General features: G+C 33.9%; 1 protein-coding gene and 2 long non-coding RNA genes across 6 annotated transcripts in view; 1 reads left to right on the forward strand and 2 right to left on the reverse strand.

The window, feature by feature from the left end:
* Nucleotides 1–24,476, reverse strand: part of LOC125385499 — a 43,831-nt gene that overhangs the window by 9,297 nt on the left and 10,058 nt on the right. For 3 of the 4 annotated variants that reach the window (XR_007224868.1, XR_007224866.1, XR_007224867.1), the window contains exon 2: nt 371–529. The exons of the other annotated variant lie outside the window; for it this stretch is intronic. This is a non-coding gene — a long non-coding RNA (uncharacterized LOC125385499). The remainder of the gene's footprint in view (nt 1–370; nt 530–24,476) is intronic. 4 annotated transcript variants of the gene reach the window in all.
* LOC100647502 overlaps nt 559–24,476 on the forward strand; it is a 29,821-nt gene continuing 5,903 nt past the window's right edge. The window contains exons 1-8 of the mRNA XM_003396535.4: nt 559–861; nt 16,625–16,969; nt 17,608–18,009; nt 18,201–20,212; nt 20,808–21,066; nt 21,649–22,386; nt 22,785–23,228; nt 23,875–24,381. Coding sequence (XP_003396583.2) covers nt 859–861; nt 16,625–16,969; nt 17,608–18,009; nt 18,201–20,212; nt 20,808–21,066; nt 21,649–22,386; nt 22,785–23,228; nt 23,875–24,381 — 4,710 coding nt within the window. The 5' untranslated portion in view covers nt 559–858. The remainder of the gene's footprint in view (nt 862–16,624; nt 16,970–17,607; nt 18,010–18,200; nt 20,213–20,807; nt 21,067–21,648; nt 22,387–22,784; nt 23,229–23,874; nt 24,382–24,476) is intronic.
* Nucleotides 12,943–16,331, reverse strand: LOC125385502. Its single transcript, XR_007224872.1, has 4 exons — nt 15,157–16,331; nt 14,941–15,077; nt 13,730–14,564; nt 12,943–13,633 (listed from the first exon to the last, which is right to left on the reverse strand). It is a non-coding gene; the product is annotated as an uncharacterized LOC125385502 (long non-coding RNA).

The following is a 24,476-nucleotide window of genomic DNA, read 5'->3' on the forward strand; positions in this document are numbered from 1 at the left end:
AGTTATAAAATAAAAAGGTATATGGAATCGTCAGTTGATCTAACCGTATCTAGGGCTGTATGCATTCCTCGCGCGTGAAGAGACCCTTACGTCAATCAAGAGACCCTTTGTAATCAATTTTTATCATTAGTTATTTAATAGTGTAACAACAAGTTATAGACATCTGCTGTATGAAGAAACAAATTTTTTAGATGTATTGCAAAGATATCCAATTGATCACCCATTGATCTCGAAACAGAGAAGACTTCGAGTGCTGTCACCAATGCTTCGTTGAATTTCTCTAACAAAAATGCGTCGCTTTCAGATCAGTAGTGGAACGAGGGAAGGATGCGTGGCGGACAGCTCTGTATCGCTCGGTGGAAAGAGATACCTGGAATTGTCTCGGTTATACCGGTTCGTGGGGCCAATCGAACGAGAGGCTTTCTCCTGGATCACTCGTTTGCACCGAGTCTTCTCGTCCCCTGGAGGGGATATTTATATAGGCTGTCCATTCCGGGTGAGCCCCTTCAAACTGTCCGCGATCTTAAGCCTGTACACGAGAGTAGTTTAACAATTTTAAGAAACTTATATTAATATTCGTTGTGTAAACGCAGTTTGAATCTTCGGTGAACGCCCTTTTGGAAAAAAGAAAAATTATTAGAATTGAGGAAGAGGAAAGAGAAGAAGAGAGTGGTGAAGAGAGGAAGGGGTACAAGGGACATGGCTCGATTGTGGTGCGTTGTGAGAGAGTGCAACCGAGACGAACAGTAACGAGCGAAACGTAGTCGAGTTTAGCGCGAGCTTATCGTTCCGAGGCGGAAGTCCTCGAGTCTGCATTTGTGTCTTGGTCGTTCGCTGGGACTACGATCACCCTGCACCATGGTGAGTAATTATTACGATTAGGGTAATGTTATGTTTAAGAATTGAAGAAATTTTCAATGCATTCTTTTCATTTTTTCCTCCTACAATTCTTGTCTATTCTTTACTTCTTCTTGGTTCTTTTTTTGTTTGTTTTGGAGCTAAGTTTGAAATGGAATGGATTGAAATTGAGAAGAAGGAATACTTGTGAATTTTAATATAATCTTTTTATAAGTTTCTCATATGGTTTTTTTATACAGATTTATATAATTTCTTTGATATTATACGCTATTGAAATAGACATATAAAGCTACAGTTTTTGTCCAACTTAATGATAGTTCGAAAAAATATACTAGGATTCTGTCATTTTTTAATTTAGGTAAGTTAGTATGATTAGATATACCGTTTAGCACTAATTGATTTAGCTTGTCTATATTCGCTAAATTCAATCTATGAAATATATATCAAGTTTCGATGAATACGTAACTTGAGTCAGGAAACTGAAATTAATTTTCATTTCCTTTTTTGACTTAGAATCGATTTATTTTCTTTCTTCTTTATAAATTATTAGGATTCAGAGGTCTAATTTCGATTGACGTACGAAGAGATAAGCTGAAGGACAAGTTTGCATTGTATACATAAATATTTAGCAATTTCCCGGATATTGCCTGTCGATTCCGGTTGTAGGTATACTTTCTATTGCAAAAGGTATTAGTAGATCGTGCATTGGCTTACGCATATGCGTGTATAGAATAAAAGAACTAAATAGTGGAAAGTCGCATTCCTCTTTATTGCTAATCCACCTACACTAATATGAAATGTAGGCGAATTATCGACGATTAGTGACGCTTCAAAATCAATTTACTTTCTCATTTATGCTTACTAGTATAACAGTTTAAACATACAATCTACTTAACTTCATTTTAGTGAAATTTACTCATCTTCAGTAATAATTAAATTATAATCTAAAAAAAAATTGTCAGACATAGAAATTTTCTCTAGTGTTTTTCTGTTACTTTAAAGATCCACTAATTATGAAATACGAAGCGTATCAAATACTTGGAATAGGTAAAAAAAATTGCGTAAAAGATCCAAATGGAAGAAGCAAGTCACAGTTTTCTCTAAAAGGGAACAGATGTTTTCCATGATTGAAAGAAAAAACAAGTTTTCCTTGAAATCCGAATGAAGAAAAAGAGCGAAATACGGGATCGAGTAGTAGGCAAAATCAAAACTGGTGCTATGCTATTCGCCGCGCCGGCGGGAAGGAAATGGGGGTCAGTGTGTGAACAGCTTCGCTCCTTATGTCGCAATTCAGGAGGTCGCCGACCGTCTTCCTCCTTCGATCGTGCCGCTATGCTTCTTTCTCTTTTTTCCTCTCTTTCTTTTTTGTTTTACTCTGTTAGAAAATTGGTTCGTTGCCAAAGTTTCTATCCCTTCTCTGATGGGCATTTTCTTCAGCAGAAAGAGAAATTCTTTTGTCATTTTCTTTATCCTTATTCTTTTTTCTCAGTAAAGAATTATTATTGGTAGTAAATTTATTGTAGCAAAATAAATGTTTATTACTATTTACTCTTTTGTTTTATATTTGAACATATTTTATATTGTCTGTTTAAAATTGGTATTGTTATAATTGATATCGTTTCGTAAAATAGTATCGTAAATTAATTCATACATATTACATTTTCTCTTCTTTAAATGTCAAATGTTAAAATTTTCATATCTAAAATCTTACCATTTTAACAATCTTTAATATGAATAAAACGATGCGGTAATAAAATTAACATTCGTATTTCGAACTGATAAAAATATATTGAGTACTAACTCGAGCAGCTAGATAGATCTCCTCAATTCCATTTTTCAGTAATTAATTCCCTTTTGTCATGTTTTCTTAATTCAACTTCTTGTAAATCCCCTAAACAAATTTTTCTAATTTATACAACATTTTACTCTTCCTTGCAACTCTTCAGTTCAAATTATAAGCAAAGAAAATTATACAATATTCGCAATACTTTTATTTTTAAAAATTATCATAATAACATAATCTCAACCAATAAATATAATTTACGCTATATGTACTTAGTCCAGCTAAAAGCGTAAGTCTAGTTCAAATAAAGTAAAAGTCAGCAAAAAGAATAATGTTTCAATGAAAAGAGTAGTCTAGACTAGGCAGGACGCAGACTCCTGTTTCAAAGTGATTCCAGCAGGGGCTGAAACCTCGAAGAGAGAAAACTCTCGTTAGCTATAAATCAAATGGTGAATACAGAAAAGAAGGAATCAGGGAATTTTAGTGTGAATTTTAGTAGCGAGAAGGGTATCAAATCGTAGGAAGTATTCTTTGTTCTGTTACTAATTGCTTTGTCACAAGACGTGTTCAGTGTTCACGTTCTTTGATGTAAACGCATCCTTAAGGACGAAGTCTCGCCTCGCTGCACCGTGGTTGTGTTAATTACGTTGGTACAGGAAACACGAACGAACGGAAAAATCTTTGTGATAATTTAATTTTATTTCTTCTTTCTTTTTTTTTATAATAATCGTTCAACGTTGGTAATCATGTTTTGATATATTTGTATTTTATTATGTCGAAAATTTATATGTGGTTATATATTGATTATTCTTCTGTGCAATAGGCTCTATTTGTCTCATAACATTAATCTAGTATTAATTCTTTGAAGCTTAAAGCAATTAATCTTCGCTTCATTTTCTGGGTCATAAATCTTATTATTAATATCTATTATTAACATATGTGAGTTCAAAAAAGTTTGTACAAGTTTTTTATGTTTCAGTAGTTTCAATATTTTTGTAGTGTTAGTGTACTCTAGTGCCCTTAATCGAGTTTTAATTAATGGATACGTTTGGAAAATTCAGAATACATATGGGAAAATTGATTTTTAATACTTTTTCTAATACATCAATATACTCTCGACATACTATTCTATATATCTACTACTATCTACTATTATATATCTCTACATACTATTAATCACTAATATAAACAGAAACTCCTATAGTCATAGAACTATAGGTTAAATAATGATATAATCTATTTTTAATAAAATTTAACCTAAGAAGTAACAAAAATAGGATATTCTAAGATAAAGACACTAGTATGTCCAAGAGTTAACAGGTTAAAAATATTTTAAACTTAAAGATAGTGATCGATAATCCCATGATCATCATTTGTTCATCATTAACTAAACACGATCTTTAGGAAGATACGATTCCCGTTGAGCAACCAGAAATTGGCAGTTTCTGCTATGAAACAGAAAGACACGCGGGAGGGGAAAAGAAGCACGTTAGCTTGAAAACAGGAAGATTAGAATCTATCATAGAACGGAGAGGCTTAATAGACAATGAAGATTTGCAGCGTCGATAAGAAGATCCACAGGAATCCCTTTTCAGTTTTCTCTCGTCGCTCCTTTGTTGAAAGTCCACTCGATGAATTCGTCGTAATTACGACGCCGTATACGCGATCTATATTGCGTAAGCTCAACACTTATTACAATATCTACACTCCCGCTCAAAGGTTTAGAGTTTCCTTACCTTCTTAGATGAAACAAATTCTTTTCTACATTTGTCTGAAAAATACGAATATTATAACTCTCGGGCGGGCAAGCAACAGAATATAAACAAAATTTTGATGAGCAATATAAGGATGTTAATATTTTTTGTATTGCTGTTTTTTGCTTATGATTCTAATAGTACAAGCCAATTTCATTTTTCTCCTGCATAAACGGCCAAATTAACAGAGTAAGAAGTCATAACCTTAAAAAGGTTCGACGACTAGGATTCATTTCAACGCCTTTTGGAACCGTTCACGTTCTATGGATAATTTAGCTTCCTTTCTCCTCGTTGGAATACATCAAAACGTTGCTTTCCAGGAAGTGCTCTAATGCATTTCGTTTGGAAACAACGGCTTTATATTTGGCTTACGAATGGCCGCTATAGTGAAGAAATGTAATTCGGACTTATACATCGTGAGGTTGATATTTGTTGAATTTATTTTCGAATGTGAAGGATTGTTTAAAAATTAAACTTTACATCGATGCGTAAGATCGATCATGGCTTTTGAGCTTATTTTTCAATATTGGATTGTGCTCATACATTTTTCACTTTTCCGTTTTGATACCACTTGTATGATATTGAATTATTGGTAACACTTTCAAGGTGGCTGTTATGTTTTATACGCAGAAATATATATGCGGCACCAGAACTTAGACCTTTCGCTTGTTGGAAAACTACGTACTCTGTTAACTAAATTATCTGGACTGCAGACTATAAATGCACAGGTATTGGAATATTAGATAATTAGCTGTTTCATATTTTAATTACTATTATCGTTGAAAGATTAATTTAATTTTAAAGTGTTTCGCTTTTTTAAGATAGTTGCTGCAAATACAAAAACTTTTGCATGTAAAAACTGTAAAAGTCCTGTATATGTCCTATATACTAGTTAAATTTATTGCTGGTTGTAATAATATTCATAAAATAAAACATTCTTCGTAAATTAGGTGACTAGATATATCTATCAATGGTACTAGTATTATCACAATTGTACATTATCACTAATAACAAAATATAATTAGTATACTTCGTAGCAATTGTTTGATTCTTATTGATTATAACAAAGTCTAGAGTTATGCTAGTACGATAACTTCATGAAAATATTCAGTAGCTCCATATTGACAAAGAAATGTATGTGAGATCAGAAGTGGTCCAATGTCCAAAAAGTTTGAAGGTGAAAGTATACATGAAAAAGAAGAAAGTCCACTCGATGAATACGTTAAGTAGAACGGACAAGACATCGAAAAGGACACGGGAATCGGGCCTGTTTCAGATGGGGAGGGGGGTGAGAAAGGAAGTTTGATCGTCCGGATTGTATCTTTTTCTGTCGATTGTTCCTTTGAGAAATTATCGTGAAAGTCTTTGTGATAATGTTTCAACCTTTGTATTTTAAGTCTTACATAATTGTTGTATTAAAGAGAATAAACAGTATTCTGGTATAATAGATAAGTTCGTGATGACATAAGTTATTGATAATCGCAGGTTACATCGTGTGATGGGAACGATATATTGTTTCGTATAACTTATTTTTTTATTGTATAGGTGTTATGTTTGTAAACGTTTGTTGCGTAAAGTAATGGTTACAAGGAAAAAGAAAGTATGCTTCTATGAAAGTTTTAACGTATGTAGCTTTTGAGGACCATTTTTTGTCATTTTAATGAAACTTAAAAATTGTACTAACTTAACATAATTGTCTGGATTGTTAGATAAAATATATTGTATTTCTGCTTCCTTTTCGTAATCTATTGTTTCATTCTCAAAATGTATGAATTTGTGATCGATAGATACTCGTTAAACTCTCCAAATGTAAAACTTTATCTCCAAAACGACATTCATTATGATCAACGACTGATTAAAACTCTTCTGATCACAACATGGTTTTAATCCAAAAGTTTCATAGAACAATTTGAACGTTTCTAACTTCTAAAATTTCTTATTGAAAGAAAACATGCATCCACTTCGAAAATAACCTCAATTCTACCGATTATTGAAGCTTTCATCCGTTTCCAGTGATAAAAATGAAACTGATAGACAACTAATAGGTCTTAATCCAGGCAATTATAGTGGCAGCGAGTCTTTCCTCGGTAGGACACACTCTCGAAACGAAAGTCTCGCGAGAGGGACAGGTCGAACGGTTGTACAGGGATACGTAGAAGTAGAGCGTGAAACAGCGAAGGACGTCAGTGTGGTATTTTCGCGTGTCGTTTCCTCGATCGGGTTACAGCACGGGTAACCATTCGGCTGGTCACGTGTCGTTTCGTATCTGACCGACCGAAGGATCGAGTTGACTGGCGTGTTATCACGCTGCTGTTCATTTGGAACGAGTGAACGTTGACTGGCGACCATTCCGGCATGTTTTCTCCATCGTTTGATCGCGTGCGATTTCTTTAATCGCCTGACAAAGCCTTTTGATTTAAAAGTATCCAACATGAACTTTAGAAAGGAAGATAGATTTCATAAAAATGAAATAGATTGGTCTTTTGTACAAGGTGTTTCAGAAATAGGTGACCAAACTTTGGTATCATATTTTACTGTCCCTAAAACGATGTCTTTACTGAAGCAACAACCTTTTATCCAACTGCTGCATATTCCGAAACATTTCCAACAAACAGCAATTTATAGGAATATTTTGTCCACACTGAAGCAACATAATCTGAGGAACATTTGGGTTTTGGTTCGGTTTCAAAGCTATTTGTTGCTAACAATACGTATATGTATACTGAAGGAGCATCTGTTTCTGCCATTACGTTGCCGCGCGTAGGAATTTTTCTTTGATTTTACTGCTCCAAATAGAAACAGGAAACAGTGGCGACTTTTTCAAGAAACATGGATTAGCAATAAAAAGTTCCTCGTTGTTGCTTCAGTAGAGATGAGGCTTAAGATTCGAAAGGTTTGTAACATGAAGTGCAAGTAGAGGAAATTGTTGCTCTGATAGTCTTAATGGTTTTAATGATGGGTTCTTTGGCGAACTTTATGGTTGTGCACAAGCCTTAAGTACCACTTTCTGCAGCTAGCCAGCATCGAATACTCTGATGAACTGAGAAGCATACCAAAAGTAGGATATGTGCTGGGTGTAGATAGAGGAACTTGCTACGGAGCCAGAGAAAGCTTAGATTTACGGGAATCGTGAACTTTGGACCATTCGGTAAATCACCTTCTGCATTCGACCAGTGTTCACATTCCAAATTGAGAATTTTCCATGAAATTCAAGCATATTAAGCTTGATACCATTCCATTTATCTATTTTTCTATCTCATGATGCCTTCCATTTCCATTTATTTAGCCATCTATCTCTTTAAGATGAAAATTTGTATCCGACATTATTACACTATTTACATAAATCTGGTCATGTATGTTTAAAAATATACATTTTTCACATGATTCGCAAATTTGTGAATGTGACGTATGACAATGATTTGACATATTTCTTATATTAAAAGTGAGATTAAGTTAGGTAGCATTGTGAAAAAGCAAATAGATATATCACAAAAAAATATACAAATAGGAAAATAAAATATATGAAAAATAAAAATATATATATTATAAAAAATTGCATATTTGAAATTTATCAAAGGCTTTAACATTAAATATGCAATATGTAGATTACGGTAGACTAATATATACTTATTCAAATTTATATTTTCGTAAATACAATGAAATATGTGGAGTCTAAAAAGGGATGTGTTTCATTCACCAAATACTATGATGAATACTACATATTGCATATTTTGTATACGAGTATTTTTATGTACAGATTATACGAATTCTGTGAATTTTTGCATTTTTAATTTTCTCATAAATATCTGTAGTCTAATAAGATGTGACAATACTAAATTTCTAAAATTAAATTTTAATATACCCATTTTAAAATACAAACTATACATACAATGAATTATAATATATTCTAAAGTATAAAATGCTACATTTGTTGGACAACCTTTCTTCTTTTTCAAAGTCAACTTATGCGACGAACGAGAAAGAAACATGCGAGAACGGTTAACAACTAGTACTTCTTCCTCTTATTTGGAAGAGGTCGACTCGACGATTCTCTTCCATCGTTAAAGAAGCATTCTCGCGATTTTCTGCTCATCTTCAGTCCACTCAAATGTAAACAGAGATGTGGCTTTTGGCAGTATCCGAATAAGAGACAGTTTTTTGTCCAATGACTATGTCATGAATATTGAGACTGTCTAGAAAATGCTGAAGACTCGAGCTGTTTAATTTTCCATAACTTGGCGTTCCTTCATATCGTTATTTACTTTCATAGTTTGCTTTCATAAAAATGAAGATTAATTATGTGTAAGATGACAGAATACTATGCACTAGAAACACGATCGTCCTATTTCGGTGTTTCCTAACCTCTTTCATGTTTGGATTCTCTCTTATAATGTTTTATGAACAAATATTTTATAATGGCTCACCTTTACTATGCTTGTATAAAAAGATTTTCTTTGTAAGAAGATTAAAAAACAAACACATTCAAAATACATTAAAAATAAGAACTTACATAAAGTTGCGTACCCGCGAATCTGATTATATATATCGCATTAACTGTTGTGTCGTATACTTACAATTGAGGAGAAAATGGAAGAAATATGTGAGTATTTATATCTACTGTTATCGATTCTAACTGTTTTATTATGAGTCCTTATATGTTTTAATTACTTATTCAATTGTCAAATTAGTATATCTGTAAAAAGTATATTGAATCTGAATTACGATATTCGCGTGTACTTTTGATATAAAGAATATGACAGCTGTTTATATACATAATTATATTTAAAAAACAGATATCTTCTTATTTACTTTATATACAGAAAAATTATTTACCCTAGGCAAATTCCCCTAGTATTACTCTAGGTATTCTAAACTGTAATCATTGCAATAAAGACCATATTATTCATGTGTATCACAATCCAAAATATAGTGTGATTTCATCATCAAATATTTAAGTAGTAGCATCAGTTAATACGCCGATACTACAGTCGCATATATTTCTCAATAGAGAATAAGTACCCGTTAATGTATAATTCATATCCATAGAAAGGTTTCAGGCTTTTCTTCTCAAAGTTTTGTTCCCTTTATCATTCTCTCATCAATACAGATCAAATCGTAAATTATAAAGACAAATGGCTAATCAATATCATAACTTCTAGAGTAGTCGCGTCTCAGTTGTGATCATTTGAAGTGCAATAATATTGAAGAATAATAGAAGTATAATATATAGCATACACATTATTATTATCAATATTTTTCATGAAATGGCAAAATATAAACAGTACTAAAATTTATGTTTATAAACTCAATTCTTACTCTACATGAAGTGATTGATTCCGTTAACAATTAAAATTTAAAACTTAATCCTCAAACAAACTTAGATTTGCTCCCTTTCTCAATACATTTCGTAGGGAAAGAAGCTGTGTTCCTAATGTGCTCTCTTCGAGATCAATCCATCGACCGCACCTTCGCAGAAGCGGCCACTTCTCTCCAAATGAGAGAAAGGTGGCACGACCTCGTTTCCAACTCCAGCGTTTGTGTCTGACCTCGTCGATTGATAATCTTTCGAATTAATCCTACATCTTATGGTATATCTTAGGTTGCTTCCGAGAGAAAAAAGCTATGAGTAAATAGATTTTTTTCATTTTATCGAGAGAAATGGATAGTTATATTTGCTGTAAGTAAAATTTTCAATGCGACTCTGTTACGTAATATCAGGACAAGGAACCTAAAACTTAAGACTGAAATAAATATAGTTCTTTCATTTTTAGTATAACAATGATGAGAAAATTAATAATAGCAAGTTTCTCCTATATGATGCTAACGAAATGTAATACATAAGAAAATTAGTAAAGAAATAATTATAATGAGCGATGACTACATAAACATAACCTTTCCAGCATCTCCATAGCATTGAAAGTTTTCGAAAAAGGTTATGTATAATAGCGAAGAAAGAAAAGGAAGTTTATAAAGTTCTAAGACACATGGGAGATCAGATACGTATCAGCCAACTTCTCGGCCGTGTTGAAGGTGCACCTCGGAAAATTCTGACAGAAGAAAGGAGAGAGAAAGTCGTCCAATCGGCTAACCAGAGAATTACAGGGAACGCCCGTATGAATCGAGGGAAAGATCGTCGGTAGGAGGATCTTTCTATGCGTGTATTGACTTTCTTTGATAGTGAAAGGAAGAGCTTTTTTCAATTGGGAATCCGGCAGATCGATTTCTCGTCAGAGGGAGCCACGAAAGCGTGCCGTTGCACGTTAGGTGTTGGAAAAAGAGAAATAGGCGGCACAAACTATGTAGATCGTAAAATTCATTATTGAAAACTTGTTTAAAATTAATACCTGAGTTGTCATGGTAGTTGATACGTACGTAGCGTACGCATCTTTCATAAGAATGCACGATTACTTCTTGAAAGTACTCTTTAGAAAAACTTTCAGTTAGAAGATATACAGGTTGTCTTAGTATTGAGTGAGTATATGAAAAAATAAGTCGAAAATATAGAACAAATCTTTTTCGTTTGTGACTTCGTTTTCGAGAAAATCAAATTTCATAATTTCTTTAGCCTATGAAAATCTGGCTAATTATCAACTAAATATGAGTAAATAATCAACAGTAGGTTATTCTAAATGTGAAAATAATCGTTTAAGGTCTCATTTCCAAAAAAAAAAAAAAAAATTTGGACATGTCTAGTTAAGAATAGACCTGTTATACGCGTACTCGATGTATGGTTATGTGTATGTATATAATAATTATCTTTGTACTAAATTGAACATGAATGATCGAGATTTGATTCGGTATATCTTCTGTTGAAACTACACCTTTCAGTTAAAGCTCAAGTAGTATTACATTGAATGTAATAAAGTAATACATATGTATAATACCATTCCCATAAATGGCCACAGCTTGAAATCAAGTAATCGAAAAAGTGGTGGGGATAATTTGTGGTCATAAATGTTGCACAAGAGGAGCAGATAAGAGATCTTGATCTGGTTATGATTTCTAGAAATATTAATAAATTCAATCTGCATAGGACTATATGCATCGAAATTAGTTAATGCAGAGTATTTAAATTATTTATTATAAATCGTCTCATAAATGAAAAAAATTTGAAGCTAATATGAATTTTCTGTGTGAAAATCACAATACATAAACTGACAAAAGATAATACATACTACGTGATCGATGTTCTGATACCAAAATATGTATCAACACGGTTGCGGAGTCCGTGATGAAATTCAGTCCATCAATTCAGATTTAATAATTCATGAACACAATGTAAATACAAGGATTGATGAACTGTATCTTTCATATTCACCTGTCATCAATTCCACAACAATATGCGCTTCAGTAGCATTCTACTTTTCTTTACCTTTTCTTTTTTTCATGTGAACACGACAAAGCTTCTTGATCCAAGTAATACCATTCTCAGAACGAGGAAAAGTTTTCCTCTCAGATGATATTTAAAGCGCTCTTTCTGCTGCAAGAAAAAGAACTCGCTGATAATAAATAAATCAATGCGAGAGTTCTGCCAAGCGTCTAGTAGCCTGTTCCTTCGAAACAGCTCATAAGAAACTGCCTTAAGGCTTGCGTAACACCAGGCCGCACCGATTTTACGACGTTCGCTGCACGGTGACCGAAATTTTGATCAGAAAGCCGTCACGGGATTCGCATAATACTGTGATGCAATGTGAGTCGATTGTGAATTACGAACGTCCGTATATACAGTAGGAATGAAAATTAGTTACTTGAATAATGTTCTTTTACTTCTGCACTGTTATTTAAATATTGCTCGCTTAAGATTATATATCATGAAATTTTATATTTAATAATATTTTTGTACTTTTTGCAAATATGCTAGATTTTTATGTTTTATTTATTATTTTTATCCTCTAAATACCAGATTTAATTATTTTAGTTAGTTTCAGAGTGGATTTAATTATAAGTAACTGTGTTTCATTATTTTACTGTGAACATATAAAATTGAATACGATGAATAAGTAATATTTACTTGATCAAAACTAAGAAGCAAGTTTTTCTGATGCGAATCATTTAATGATTTTTACGAAATTCCGAGGAATTTTTAGCCAACTTTTGCGAAAGAAAATGAAAGAAGATATCGATGTGAAACTATTCTATTGTTCTCTGCCATTACTGGGCCATTATTGCATCCTGTAATTCCACATTTTGCACTCGGTGTATGTATTGGATTTCACAGTCTATGGGCCCGTTTCCATTGCGGGAACGACGAAGAAAGCAGAAAGACCACAGCCCGTGTCCGGCACGCGATCTTCCGCGATGTAAATCGTATGTACAGCATAATGTAATCAGAATGATGTCAGTAGTACGATCGCGGCATCGTTTTGGCAAAATTCTTTCAACGAAGGAAAGTCGGTAACTCGTTTAGTAACGCACAGGCATCGAGATCCGTGATCTATTAATCGTGATTTTAACAACATATACGTACGATGTACATACACGTTAATACTATACTATTATTACTACACTATTAATATAATATGAGAATTACTTTTTTATCAAAGAAAATTGAATTGAATTTTGTTATATTTTTGTTTTCTTCAATCTATATTAATATTTTTTGTGATATTTACTAAAAGTATGTTGCTTCAATATGAGATCTGTGGTTCCAATTTTGAAGCTAGAACTATACTATATATCATTTATGGTCCTTAAGGTTACTAATATGTTCATTCATCTGAGAATTTATGTACTCTTCAATTTTGAATGAAAATCGATGGCTTCGGTACAGTGAAGTTGGGAAGTTTCATCGTAGCTGCTTGTTCTATACGATGTTTTCAGTTTGCGTTTGACAAATAGTTCTGTCGAAACGGAATATAACCAGTTTGTTATTGCTAACGAAGACGCTTGGAACAATAAGAACACAAAGAGTGTTTCCCCACTTTTCGGATAATTGCAACGACGCTTCTGCAATATTGTAGCATTGTTAAGCAAAGCAGAACTTGGAACTCTCTATGATTATAGAGTAAATTGAATAAGCCTTTATTTAATAAAACTATTCTTCCATCAGACGACTTATTATCTGCCTTTAGTGATAGTAATGCAATTGTGTAGAAGATTATGTAATAAACAATGGAGTAATATTTGAACGTTGAAAAAGATTTTTATTATCACATTTCAATTCTCAATTTTCTCTTTGATTTTAATTTCTTGATTACCATGTTGAATATGATATCTTTTCTATAGATAAATTGAATAGCTAAAAATAAGTAATAGAATAAAAAAGATAAAACTATAATATCATGAATATCATAAAATAAATAAAGTAAGTTTATCTATCGGGCGTAGTATCTACCTTCACGCTAGTGTAACAGCCAATGCACAATCGAAAGCCGTATTGTTATTCACAAAACTGTATTATTTAAATTGATTGTTAAATGCAACAAATATTGGTTTGCGTTTGAAATATAATAGAATGCGGAATTCAATTTTACCCGTAATTGACAAAATCATAAGTATATATTGGTAGGAGTGCATACCAATTAGAAAAAGAAGAATATGAATCTGAAAATGAATCTAATGTATTTCATAAATTGCTGAAAATAAAATTGATTTAATATCAAATTATTCGAAATAGAGAAATTTGTAATTTTAAATTATTTGAAACAGAAACTAGTTATGAGTTAATTAACAAAAAACAATTTATGCCTCGGTATTATAATTAAGAAGAGTAAATAAAGTAAATCAAATTAATGTGTTTAAAGAAAAACACATTAAGTAGTGATTAAATCGCAAATTGAAAAGACGAACGGCGAAATCTGTTTGGAAAATTCGAGAGAAAGATTTATCGTGGAAGTTCAGTCAGCGTAGGTATTTATTAGAAATCATCCGTTTCGTGAGTGTTCATAGTTCGTTAACTATGGTTGCACTCTAAATATTTTCACACGCAATACCAGTAATGACGGTGATGACGATGATAATTTTTTCGTTAGAATAACAAATTCTTTTAAATGTTTCTGAGATCATTCCAAAGCACTGAGATCATCGCTTGCGTTTACAAGGATGATTAATTACCCTTCTTACTTATGAATGAATAATAAATGGAAAATTTAACCTTCAAAAATTTCTCATCTAATAGATACGCTAAGGATAATTAGTCGCCTTTATATTCTCTTCACTATATTTTAAACCTGTAAAAATTGTAAATTAATATCAAGAATCATTTTCCGCGACTAATTCGCAATGTGTTATTACTTATGAATATTAATAGTATTATATATATTTTATAATTATATATAATAATATTTATAGAGATTTGTAGAGAAACTTAATAATATTTATAGAGATCTATATCAAAAATCTAGATCGAAGAAATCGAAATCGAATAATCGACTTCCTTACGTAAAAACAAAGACGTTACGTGAACGTTACGTTTAGTTACGATTCTGTGATATGAAAATGCGAGCCACGTAAGCTAGGTTTACTAAACACCAAAAGGAGACCACGATAAGATAATCTTGTATTCAGAAATCGTATACGACAAACAGAAGCGTGTAAACTGCTTACGTTGCCGAAATTGGAAATCAATTCTTTTCACTCTATGTCTAGGTATTATCCCACCATATTTTATCCATTATCACTTTAGTAAATCCTATGTTCCAACGTGTGCCGATTTAAAATCCTCGCCACTTTTCACATTTTATCTGCAAAAATATTATTTTCATTCATCTTTATTGTATAATATTTCCTAATGTATATAATATTATTCGTAAATTAAATTACCTTCTTAAAAATATGTTTTATTTTTCTTTTTGTATCTTTTTCTCATTTTTTGCCTTAAATGCACAAAAAAAATATAAGTGTTTCAAATATCATTAAAGTATCATATAATTACTTATACAACTATAACCGAATCTAAATGGTTGAAATCGGAATTTGAGAACAGTGGATGAGGTTAATCATGCGAATGGATTTGAGATAACAAATGCATATGACGCATAACGTAACACACTACTTTTTCTATATTTCCGAGTTCACAGCTGGAAGGACGACTACATTCACTGATTATAAGTTGTCTATGCGCTGCGCATAGTTTCCGCCTAGAAACTTCGAAAATCCGCGTTAGTAAATGCAATTGGTTAACAGAAATTAAAATTCATAAAAACAAATTTCTCCGTTTTCACTTGATATCATGTAAGATATCAGAATGTCCAGAAATGTTAAAGTACTTCGTTAAAAAAAATTTATGAACTAAAATCAAATTTAAATTCGCTCTTTTAACCGATAAAAAGAGCAGAATCTTTTATTAGAAATTTTTACAAATATATGAAACCTGTTTAAAATTGGTATTATATTTTAAATTCGCGTATTCCTATGTATTTCGAATTTATTTAGAATTCATTTTTTCAAGAATAAAGAAAACTGTTATTATTGGGAAAATTGAAGAAGGAAATTAATTTCCTACTTAGCACTTGCCTTACTTTTTCCAGAGAAACTGCTTCCTTTCTCTCGAAACAATTCGTTTAATCCGTGCAATATCTCAAACACATTATTCACAAAACCAACCGATCTCCCAAGTATTTACAAGTATTATTAATTTACATGAATTAGGAAAATTTCTTTTCCAAATGGAAAATTACCGTAGTCGACGTTTATATAAATTCCATTAACACCGTGAAAGTATTTTCTATCATGTTTCTTTTATCTCCTTTTGCGGTTATCTTAATAGTTATACCAATTGAATCGTGGTTAAGTATTTGTCATGAGACGGTTCAGTTCCTTGCGTTTCTGCGGATCATCAAGACTTGCGGTTGCGTTTTTTCTACCTCCTTACCGACCGACCAGAAAATCGTCGTTTCGATCGTCCAGCTCTACGATTCGCCATTCTGTTTATTATAATCCCTAGTTGCCATTAAAAATGACGAAAACAAGTAATAAAATGCAAATTCTGTATCGAATCCTTTGACAGTGTAGTAAAATAACAAAGAACTCGTATAACATTGAAGCTGCGTTCTGAATGAAAGCTTCCCTACAGAAGTTGGTGGGGACAAAGATAGCCACTTAGCAAAGCAAATATTCGGACAGTCAATGTGTAACAATATAATATATTCCAATATATATTAGGTATTTCTAACATATTCTAATATATCTCTAGTATATTCTACATTGCTATGCTTTGCTTATAGTTTTAATAGTACAAGTAAACAAATCTGCATTTTAAATCTTTATACTCTGCATTTTATGATTTCAGATTGTGCGGAGGTGTTTAGCATTAACGGTATCGACCTGTTTGATACTGTCGGTAAAATTCGACGTTGTACAAGCCGAAAGATGGTCGCGACAAGTGTCAAACAGCGAATGGATACCGTTAGCGAATCCTAGGGCGACGCAAACTCAACTCGAACAAAATAACCCAGCTGCGGCACCCTTGGCGAGCGGAAGCGCGCAGCTACCTCAACTTCCGCAGCTCTCCTTGCCGCCAGCACTTCAACAACAGTATCAAGAGCAGTTACTTCAATTGCAAAAGACTCAGGAAAATATACAGAAGCTGTTGCTGCTGCAACAGCAACTTAGAGCTCAGCAACAACTTCTTCAGGTATAACGAAGAATGTTTCTTTTCTTTGTACGATTAAATACAATAGACTGTATACATATTTATTTGATAGATGCTTAATTCAAATAGACTTATTTTAATTTTTCTATATTTATTCTAAAAAAAGAAGGATAACGTCTGAAAATTTAATATCTGAGTTTACTTTCAAACTTCAAACATAATCATGTGTGCCTTCAATTTTACTAATTTGAAAGATTCTCTTTTCGTTCAAATTCAAGTAAACTTGGGTCAATTTTTGTCAATTTGTTCAAAAAATTAAATATCCATCTCTATTTTTCAATTTCAAATGCAAATATCTCTGTAATCTTCAAAAAATCTTTTAAATAATTCAAATAAATTAATATCAATTTTTCTGATTTAGTAGTTCTGAAAATTAAGTAGAGTAAATATCTACTTTGACTTTTAAACTTCAAATAAATTTAAATATGTTTGATTTTATCTTTTTCAATCTTTGCTAATGCAAACTTACATCATTTTTTCTAGATATATCTGAATGATTAAATAGCCACTTCCATTTTTAAATTTCAAATTCTAATATTTTCGATTCTGCTATTTTTAAAGAATTTTTGTCAATTCAAACGAACTCCTTTTAAAACTTACAGAAGTCTTTGTTTCCCCAGACTCAGGCTTTCCTACCAAGCGGCTTTAGCAACACAGACGACGGAAAGCAACTGCATCAAGTCGGATTAGAGGGTACGCAGGTGGCAGATCTTTCGTCGGAAGATCTAGTGCCACCTCTTCCTGCCTCTGAAGCACTACCACCAGTTTTCCCAGCGCAAAACTTTCTCAACCAACGACCTAGGCCTCACCCGCCAACGAAACAGGATACGAGCCTTCCCCAAGAGTTCACGAATTTATCCGGTCAGGACATCAAGAATGGTCAGTTGTTGCAACAAGGGCAAAATATTGGAAATGTCGGACAAATTGAAGAGAATCAAAGACAAGGCACGAAACAGCTAAAGGAACCGACTCAGGCCTCTTTGCTGCCTCATGGCGAAAGCGCCCAAGATGAAGAGGAGGAGGTTGGTCTTGAGTTGATTTTGAAATTTCCGAACCTAATCCAAATTTCTAAATATTGAAATTTTCAGACTCCCAAATTTCTAAAACCTATTCTATTTCCTAATAATTAACAAAGATTCTTCACAGTTCTATTTTTCACTCGATTAAAGAACAAACATATTTAACTTCTTTTTTCGATACTTGCTCTTCGTAGGTGCAATTAGTTTACGTACCAGCCGAAACCTTGGCGCAACGAGGTCAGCCGAAAAGAAACCGCGGTCGGAAGCAGTATCCCCTCCGTCAACAACATCAACAGCAACAGCAACAGCAACCTCAACAACCACAGCAACATCACGAAAGCCCAAGTGTTGATACTTTGCACGATCAGGATGCGTTTGCCCGTCAAATACTACAACAAATCCAACAGGAACGCGAAGAAAAGGCTCAATTCTTCAAAGAAGAGCGAATGAAGGAGATCGCCAGGCTAAACGAGGAACAACGAGCACTGGAAAGAAAAGCTCGCCTTCAACAGGAAGCCCTACAAAGAGAACAAGAGTTGCAAAGACAACGTGAGGCCGAAAAGAAGAAAAAGGAGTTAGAAAAATTGGAAGAATTGGCCAAACAACGAGAACTTGAAAGAATTCGTGAAGCCAGAGAGAAGCAACGATTGGAAGAACTAGAAAGGCGAAGATTGGCAGAGATTCGAGCAAAAGAGGAAAAACGTCGAGCAGAGGAAGCAGCCAGACAGAAAGAAGCTGAAAGGCTAGCTGCTTTAGAAAGACAAAAAGAACTAGAAGTCCAGCAGGCTCTAAAGCAACAACAGCTCCTTGACAAACAGCGTGAAAACGAAGCTAGAGTGTCTGGACCAGAGAACCATGATATTCAAACTCATGCTCTTCCCTTGATTAGAGATCAACATCAACAGTTCCATCATCAACATCCGTCAGAAACTTCTAGACAAAGTAAGAATAAAATTAGAGGCAGGCAAAGACCGAAGACTCATTACCAAGATCAACAAAATTACAGAGAACCGACTACAACGCCATCTCCCAATCAGCCTCCTTTAGCAGTATACATGGGAAGTACCAGTTCAAATACAGCCAATGTTAAAGTGTCTGACGTATTAAGGATATTAAAGGATGCCAAAACCATAGCTGTTCTGGACACAGTTGGTCCAGATACCCCTCAAGTATTCGTGGGTCCAACTAGTTTGGATCCACCAACAGGTTATGCCAAGTTTGATCTGCCTTATTTATCGTCTATCGATCATAATCGTGTGGAGAGGAAGGTCGACAAATTGCCTTTCTTCGTGGCACCACTCAGCTTCGATCCTCCTCCTGGATATTCCAAAATTCCCTTCCCAGCGCCACATATAGGATCAGTGGTAGTGAACACCTTAGACAACGCTCCAAATCCAAAAGACAGTGATGATCAAAACCCTAGTCCAACTCCTATAATAGAACCTAACTCTTACATAGATGGCTTGGACAGTGTATCAGATTTTACTACTCCTTCGTACGAGCCTCAAACAACTATAAGTTACTCTCCAGAACCATTAAGTACTCCTAAATATGAGCAGACATATACAGCATCACCATCTCCCGGATACTCTGGCTCCAGATTCAGATTCAGACAGTTTTATAGTGACAATAAGCCAGCTTCTGTGGTTAGTACTTCCTATTACGACGATCAGAGGACAACTACAAAGAAGCAGAAGTACTATGATGAAAACTCGAGAACGACAGAGGTTTCTATTCAAAATCCAAAAGTGGAAACTGCAGTGAGTCAAGTCGAAGAAGTTTCGTATTCTACTACACCTAGTTTCAAAGAAGAAACAATTGGTCAACAGGATTCGTCGGGCCAACTGACGTTAATTAATCAACAGTTGTCTCAGCAGAGGGAGACACAGGAATACAACACTGGAGGACAATACAGTCAACAGAATTCCCAGTCCAACACTGGTCTCGTTGGTAGTTTCGGCGGTGAAATCACTGCCGGTGACATTAACGACGTTAGAGCTCCCGTTGGACCCACGCAATATAGTTTGCCGGCTGAACTACCGGCGATCTCTCCGCACCTTCCTGGTCTGGTGAATTCTTTATTGGACAAGAATGAGGCGAAACTGCACGCTGCTACTACAACTACGACTACGAGCAGCACTACTACTACAACCACTACGACACAGCGTACTCCTACGACAACATATAGGCCACGTAGTAGACAGAGGTGCTTTTCGTTTGAATTCTTTATGAGAAAAGTATATTAAAATGTTTAGATTCTGAAAGAAATTTAGTTGGATAAGTATGTAGTTTATTTGAACTTTAGATTTTGAGTTATCTTTGCTATTATAGTACACCTTGTTTATCCATACTTTCTTCACATGAACAAGTTGCCTATATTGACTATATCGTATGAATTGCGGTCGAACTTTAGTTATTCAAAATAAATGCAATAGAAATACGTACTCATATGATGAAGATAGGGACAGTCCAAAGACCAATAACACGAAGTGGAGGGCCTTGTCTTCCAATTTGTTCGAATAAACGATGTTCCAATTTACTTAAAAAATAACGGATAACTAAATCTTTTTCGGAGAACATTTCATAGTCTACAACTTCAAGGTCGTCTATCATTACATTGTTGCTCATGATCTTCAAGTGATACTGAACAAAAAGAAAATACTCAAGTTAAAAGAACCTAGCGAAAAGAATCTAATTAAAAGAAAACGATTAGTTATGTCATAAAATTGAATATGAGAGTGGCCTATACTGATAAATTTTCTATAAATAGTAAAAAATATATTAAATTTTGGTAATTGTAGGAACAGATTAGTTTCTACAAGGCCAAGAACAACAACCGAAACCCCATCGACCAGATCGAACATAGATAGAAGTCGAAGACCGTACAACAGATCCAGATCTAGATTCACGACCACTACAGAGGAGTATCGCGAATCCGCTTACGAGCCAACTAAATCTAGAATCCCGGAAACTACGTTGAGGTATAATGTAGAGCAAAGGAGGCCAACCAGTAGAACACATAAGTACAGGAGTCGAGATAAGACCAGTCAGCAATCTGAGGTAAAACGTCTTGCGAATTTACGATCATGTATAAACTGCTAAGCCAGCTGTAGCTCTGCTCTTGAAAATTAATCGAATCCTGACTGTATTAAAAATAACTAGATTCTTAAAAACAAGAAACTGTCGGTTTTTATAGAAAAAAATAAATTTATGAATATTTTAATAAAGAAATTACGTTTATGTACTAAATAAGAAATAAATAATATATTAAAATTGATACTATGGAGATTGACGACGTGATGTTAGCGGCACGTGAATATTAATAATATTAACTATCAGTGTACAATATACATATATCTATTTATTTATTCATTTCTGCAATTATTTATTGCTCCCAGTTTTGTATTTTATAAAGTTGAAAATTAGATTTTGTCATAAATATAGAAAAAATATATTTTTTTAATTCTTTACGTTTAAACTACTAAATTGATCAAGACTAATTGATCAAGTGTTATTATTAATAATATTGTATATAATAACATAAATGTTAAATATTTTTATATTTTATTATAAATTCTGATATGATTATACATACTTCCAACTTCAACAATTTGCACACAAATACTATTCCAATGTCAATAGGTTCTCGGACACGCTCAGAGCCCGCAGACCGAGCAATCGTATGATACTGTACCCCAAGGCGATTCGAATTCCCCTACGTCAAACGGGTTCATCCAACCGACCAGGCCAGAGTCGAGTATTCTTCGTCAACTGGATTCATCGTCGAGCTTGAACGACTATACTCCCGAGAATTACCCGTCCACCATTGTCAGCACCACCGAGAACTATCCATCTCTTCACGATGTCACAGTGAATCACGCTACGGCGTTGGTTTCTGAAGTTTACTCAAGAAGTCATAACTATGCTCAGAATATTCAAGAAAATCCACGTTATCGATCTAGTTACGATCAATCTACTTTAGAACACACTGGTCTTGAGAAGACTCCAGTGAATGGATTTAATTATCAAGTTCAAAGTGGAGAGTCACTGGATCAAGGAATTGTTCAAAGGCCAAAAGATTATCAGTTAGATGGAAAAGCAGAAAACAGCGATTTTGAATTGGCTACAACTGTTGATCCAAGACTAAGGACACCGGAAGAGCAACGTTATTCTCCGGTTTACGAGGTGAACGTACCACAGAATCAGCCAGAGTACAGTCTCACTGGGCAGGATAATCTGCATCGTGTGGAGGGCGATAAGATTCAAACCGGTGTTGGCGATGGTAATCCTAACGAGCAGCCAATATTTATCCCATTGCCAGAGAATAAACAAGAGGATTATGAGCTGTCTGTTTCCTCCACCGAGCTTCCATTGTCAGATGTAAGGGAATTTGTCTGATAAAGTTGAAGCTTCTTTAACCTTCATCTGCTGCTTACTTAAATCTTTATAATTAAATTGTCCTTCTGCTAAAAAATCAATATAATGAAGAGATAAATGGTTATAAATTTACAAATTTCTTGATCAAAGATTTTACTTTGATTTCTTTTTTTTTGATTTTGATCAGAGACAAATTTTTACACAGAGAGAAATTTACAAATTTGTACTACGTATATTGATTTTTTACTAATTAAATTTCTGTACATTCAGATATAAGACTATTTACACTGATACAAATAACAAAGCAACGTGCAGACTATATTGATTTTATATTATTTATCACAACAAGAAAGACAGACAAAGGTAACTCAATCGTGACGTCAACACAATTTTCATTTCAGATAACAACAGAAACAATCACAACGAGTACCACTCCTGTGGTGATTCGACAACGAGTTCGAGGACGCATTGGCACACGATTGCATCATGAACCTTCGGTTCAGACGCGAAATAGGGGTTCACAGGACGAGTACGTTCGTTTCAACGTGGTGAACCAGGATTCTACTCGAACCACATCCAACAGACAGAGAGTCAGATCCAGGCCTCGTACTCAGAATCATGGATCTCAAGTTCAGACAGACGGCAACGAATATATTAAGATTCACGCAGTTCAGCAGCAAAGACAAGCCACTACAACACCAGCGCCATCTACAACGACCACTACAGTGCGTCCAACTGAAGAGGACATTGATTACGGATTTATAAGGCCACCAAACTTCCGACCGGTACATCCGGTGGATAACAGATTTCAGACGGCTGTTACATACCGGCCCCAGCTTCCGGAGGTAAGTGAGGATATTAAATCATGTTCATTTTTATTTGTTCAAATCTGTGTAGAGGAATTATGTGAAGTGTCTTTTAATGAACAATTTAAGCAAGAAACACAATGGCATCTTAAACAACAAATTTATTTCTTAACACAATTCTTTAATATTCAATGATGATTAATTTAATAACATTACATTACGCATAACACTTTGAAGAGACCAGAAAAAAATCTTATAATAATTTATTAATTTATACAGTTATTACCACATCGCAGATATTTATGTAAATTAAATTAATAATTTAAAAAACGGAGCCTATTTAATTGTTTTATATATTAAATGTTATAGTATATAACATAACTTGAGTATTTTATATATTGTTGCATATTATATGCATTTTTATATGTTCAAATTTTCTAGTCGTTGTACTTTATATAATTATTATATTCTGTAAATATAATATACAGGTAAAATTTGAAATGTATATAATTTAAAAATTGTAATTTAAAATTTACCAAAGAAAGCATAACATTTGTAAGAACGAAAACATAAAATTTACTAAATAAAATATAGAATTTCTGAAATTTGTAAAATTCTCCAATTACCAAGGATCTACAAAAACTTTTAAAAGATAACCATTTAAAATAAAACTTCTCGTTTCCAGGTGCCGCAGGAATCTCTGCTACCAAACGACGAGGCCACAGTGGAATCGAGTCCTCCACAGACGCAGCTGTTAAAAAACCGTCAGAAGTATCAGCCAACTCCCAATCGTCGTCTACCACTGAAACCTACAACCTTACCATCGCCCATAACGACGCCAGAAATCACCACTACTACTGAAGTAATACCTGTTGCCACAGTGCTTCCAGACGACACGATATACACTGTTAGGCCAAGATCTAGACCAGACGAGATAAAACAAACTAGAATAAGAAGTAGAATACGACGACCTGGTAGAAAACGTGTATCTACCACTAGTACAACCGAGTCCGTGCTAGAAGCGCATAACGAGCTCCCATTGGACGAAAATTATCCGCCTATACGACCACAATCTGTGACCACAGAGCAACAACAGGAGCCATACGAGGATAATTACGATAACGGTGGAGGATTCTCCGGTGGAGTACGTAATCCAACTGAACATCAATTCTACGAGTCCTCTAGTGAGAACGTGAGTACAGTTGGAGGAATAAATGTTGGTTGGTTATAAATTAGAAGTATTGGGTGATAACATTTTGTCCTGTACAATACGCGTAATTCGTATAT

Source organism: Bombus terrestris, chromosome 7, assembly GCF_910591885.1.
Source record: "Bombus terrestris chromosome 7, iyBomTerr1.2, whole genome shotgun sequence".
Lineage (NCBI taxonomy): Eukaryota > Metazoa > Arthropoda > Insecta > Hymenoptera > Apidae > Bombus > Bombus terrestris.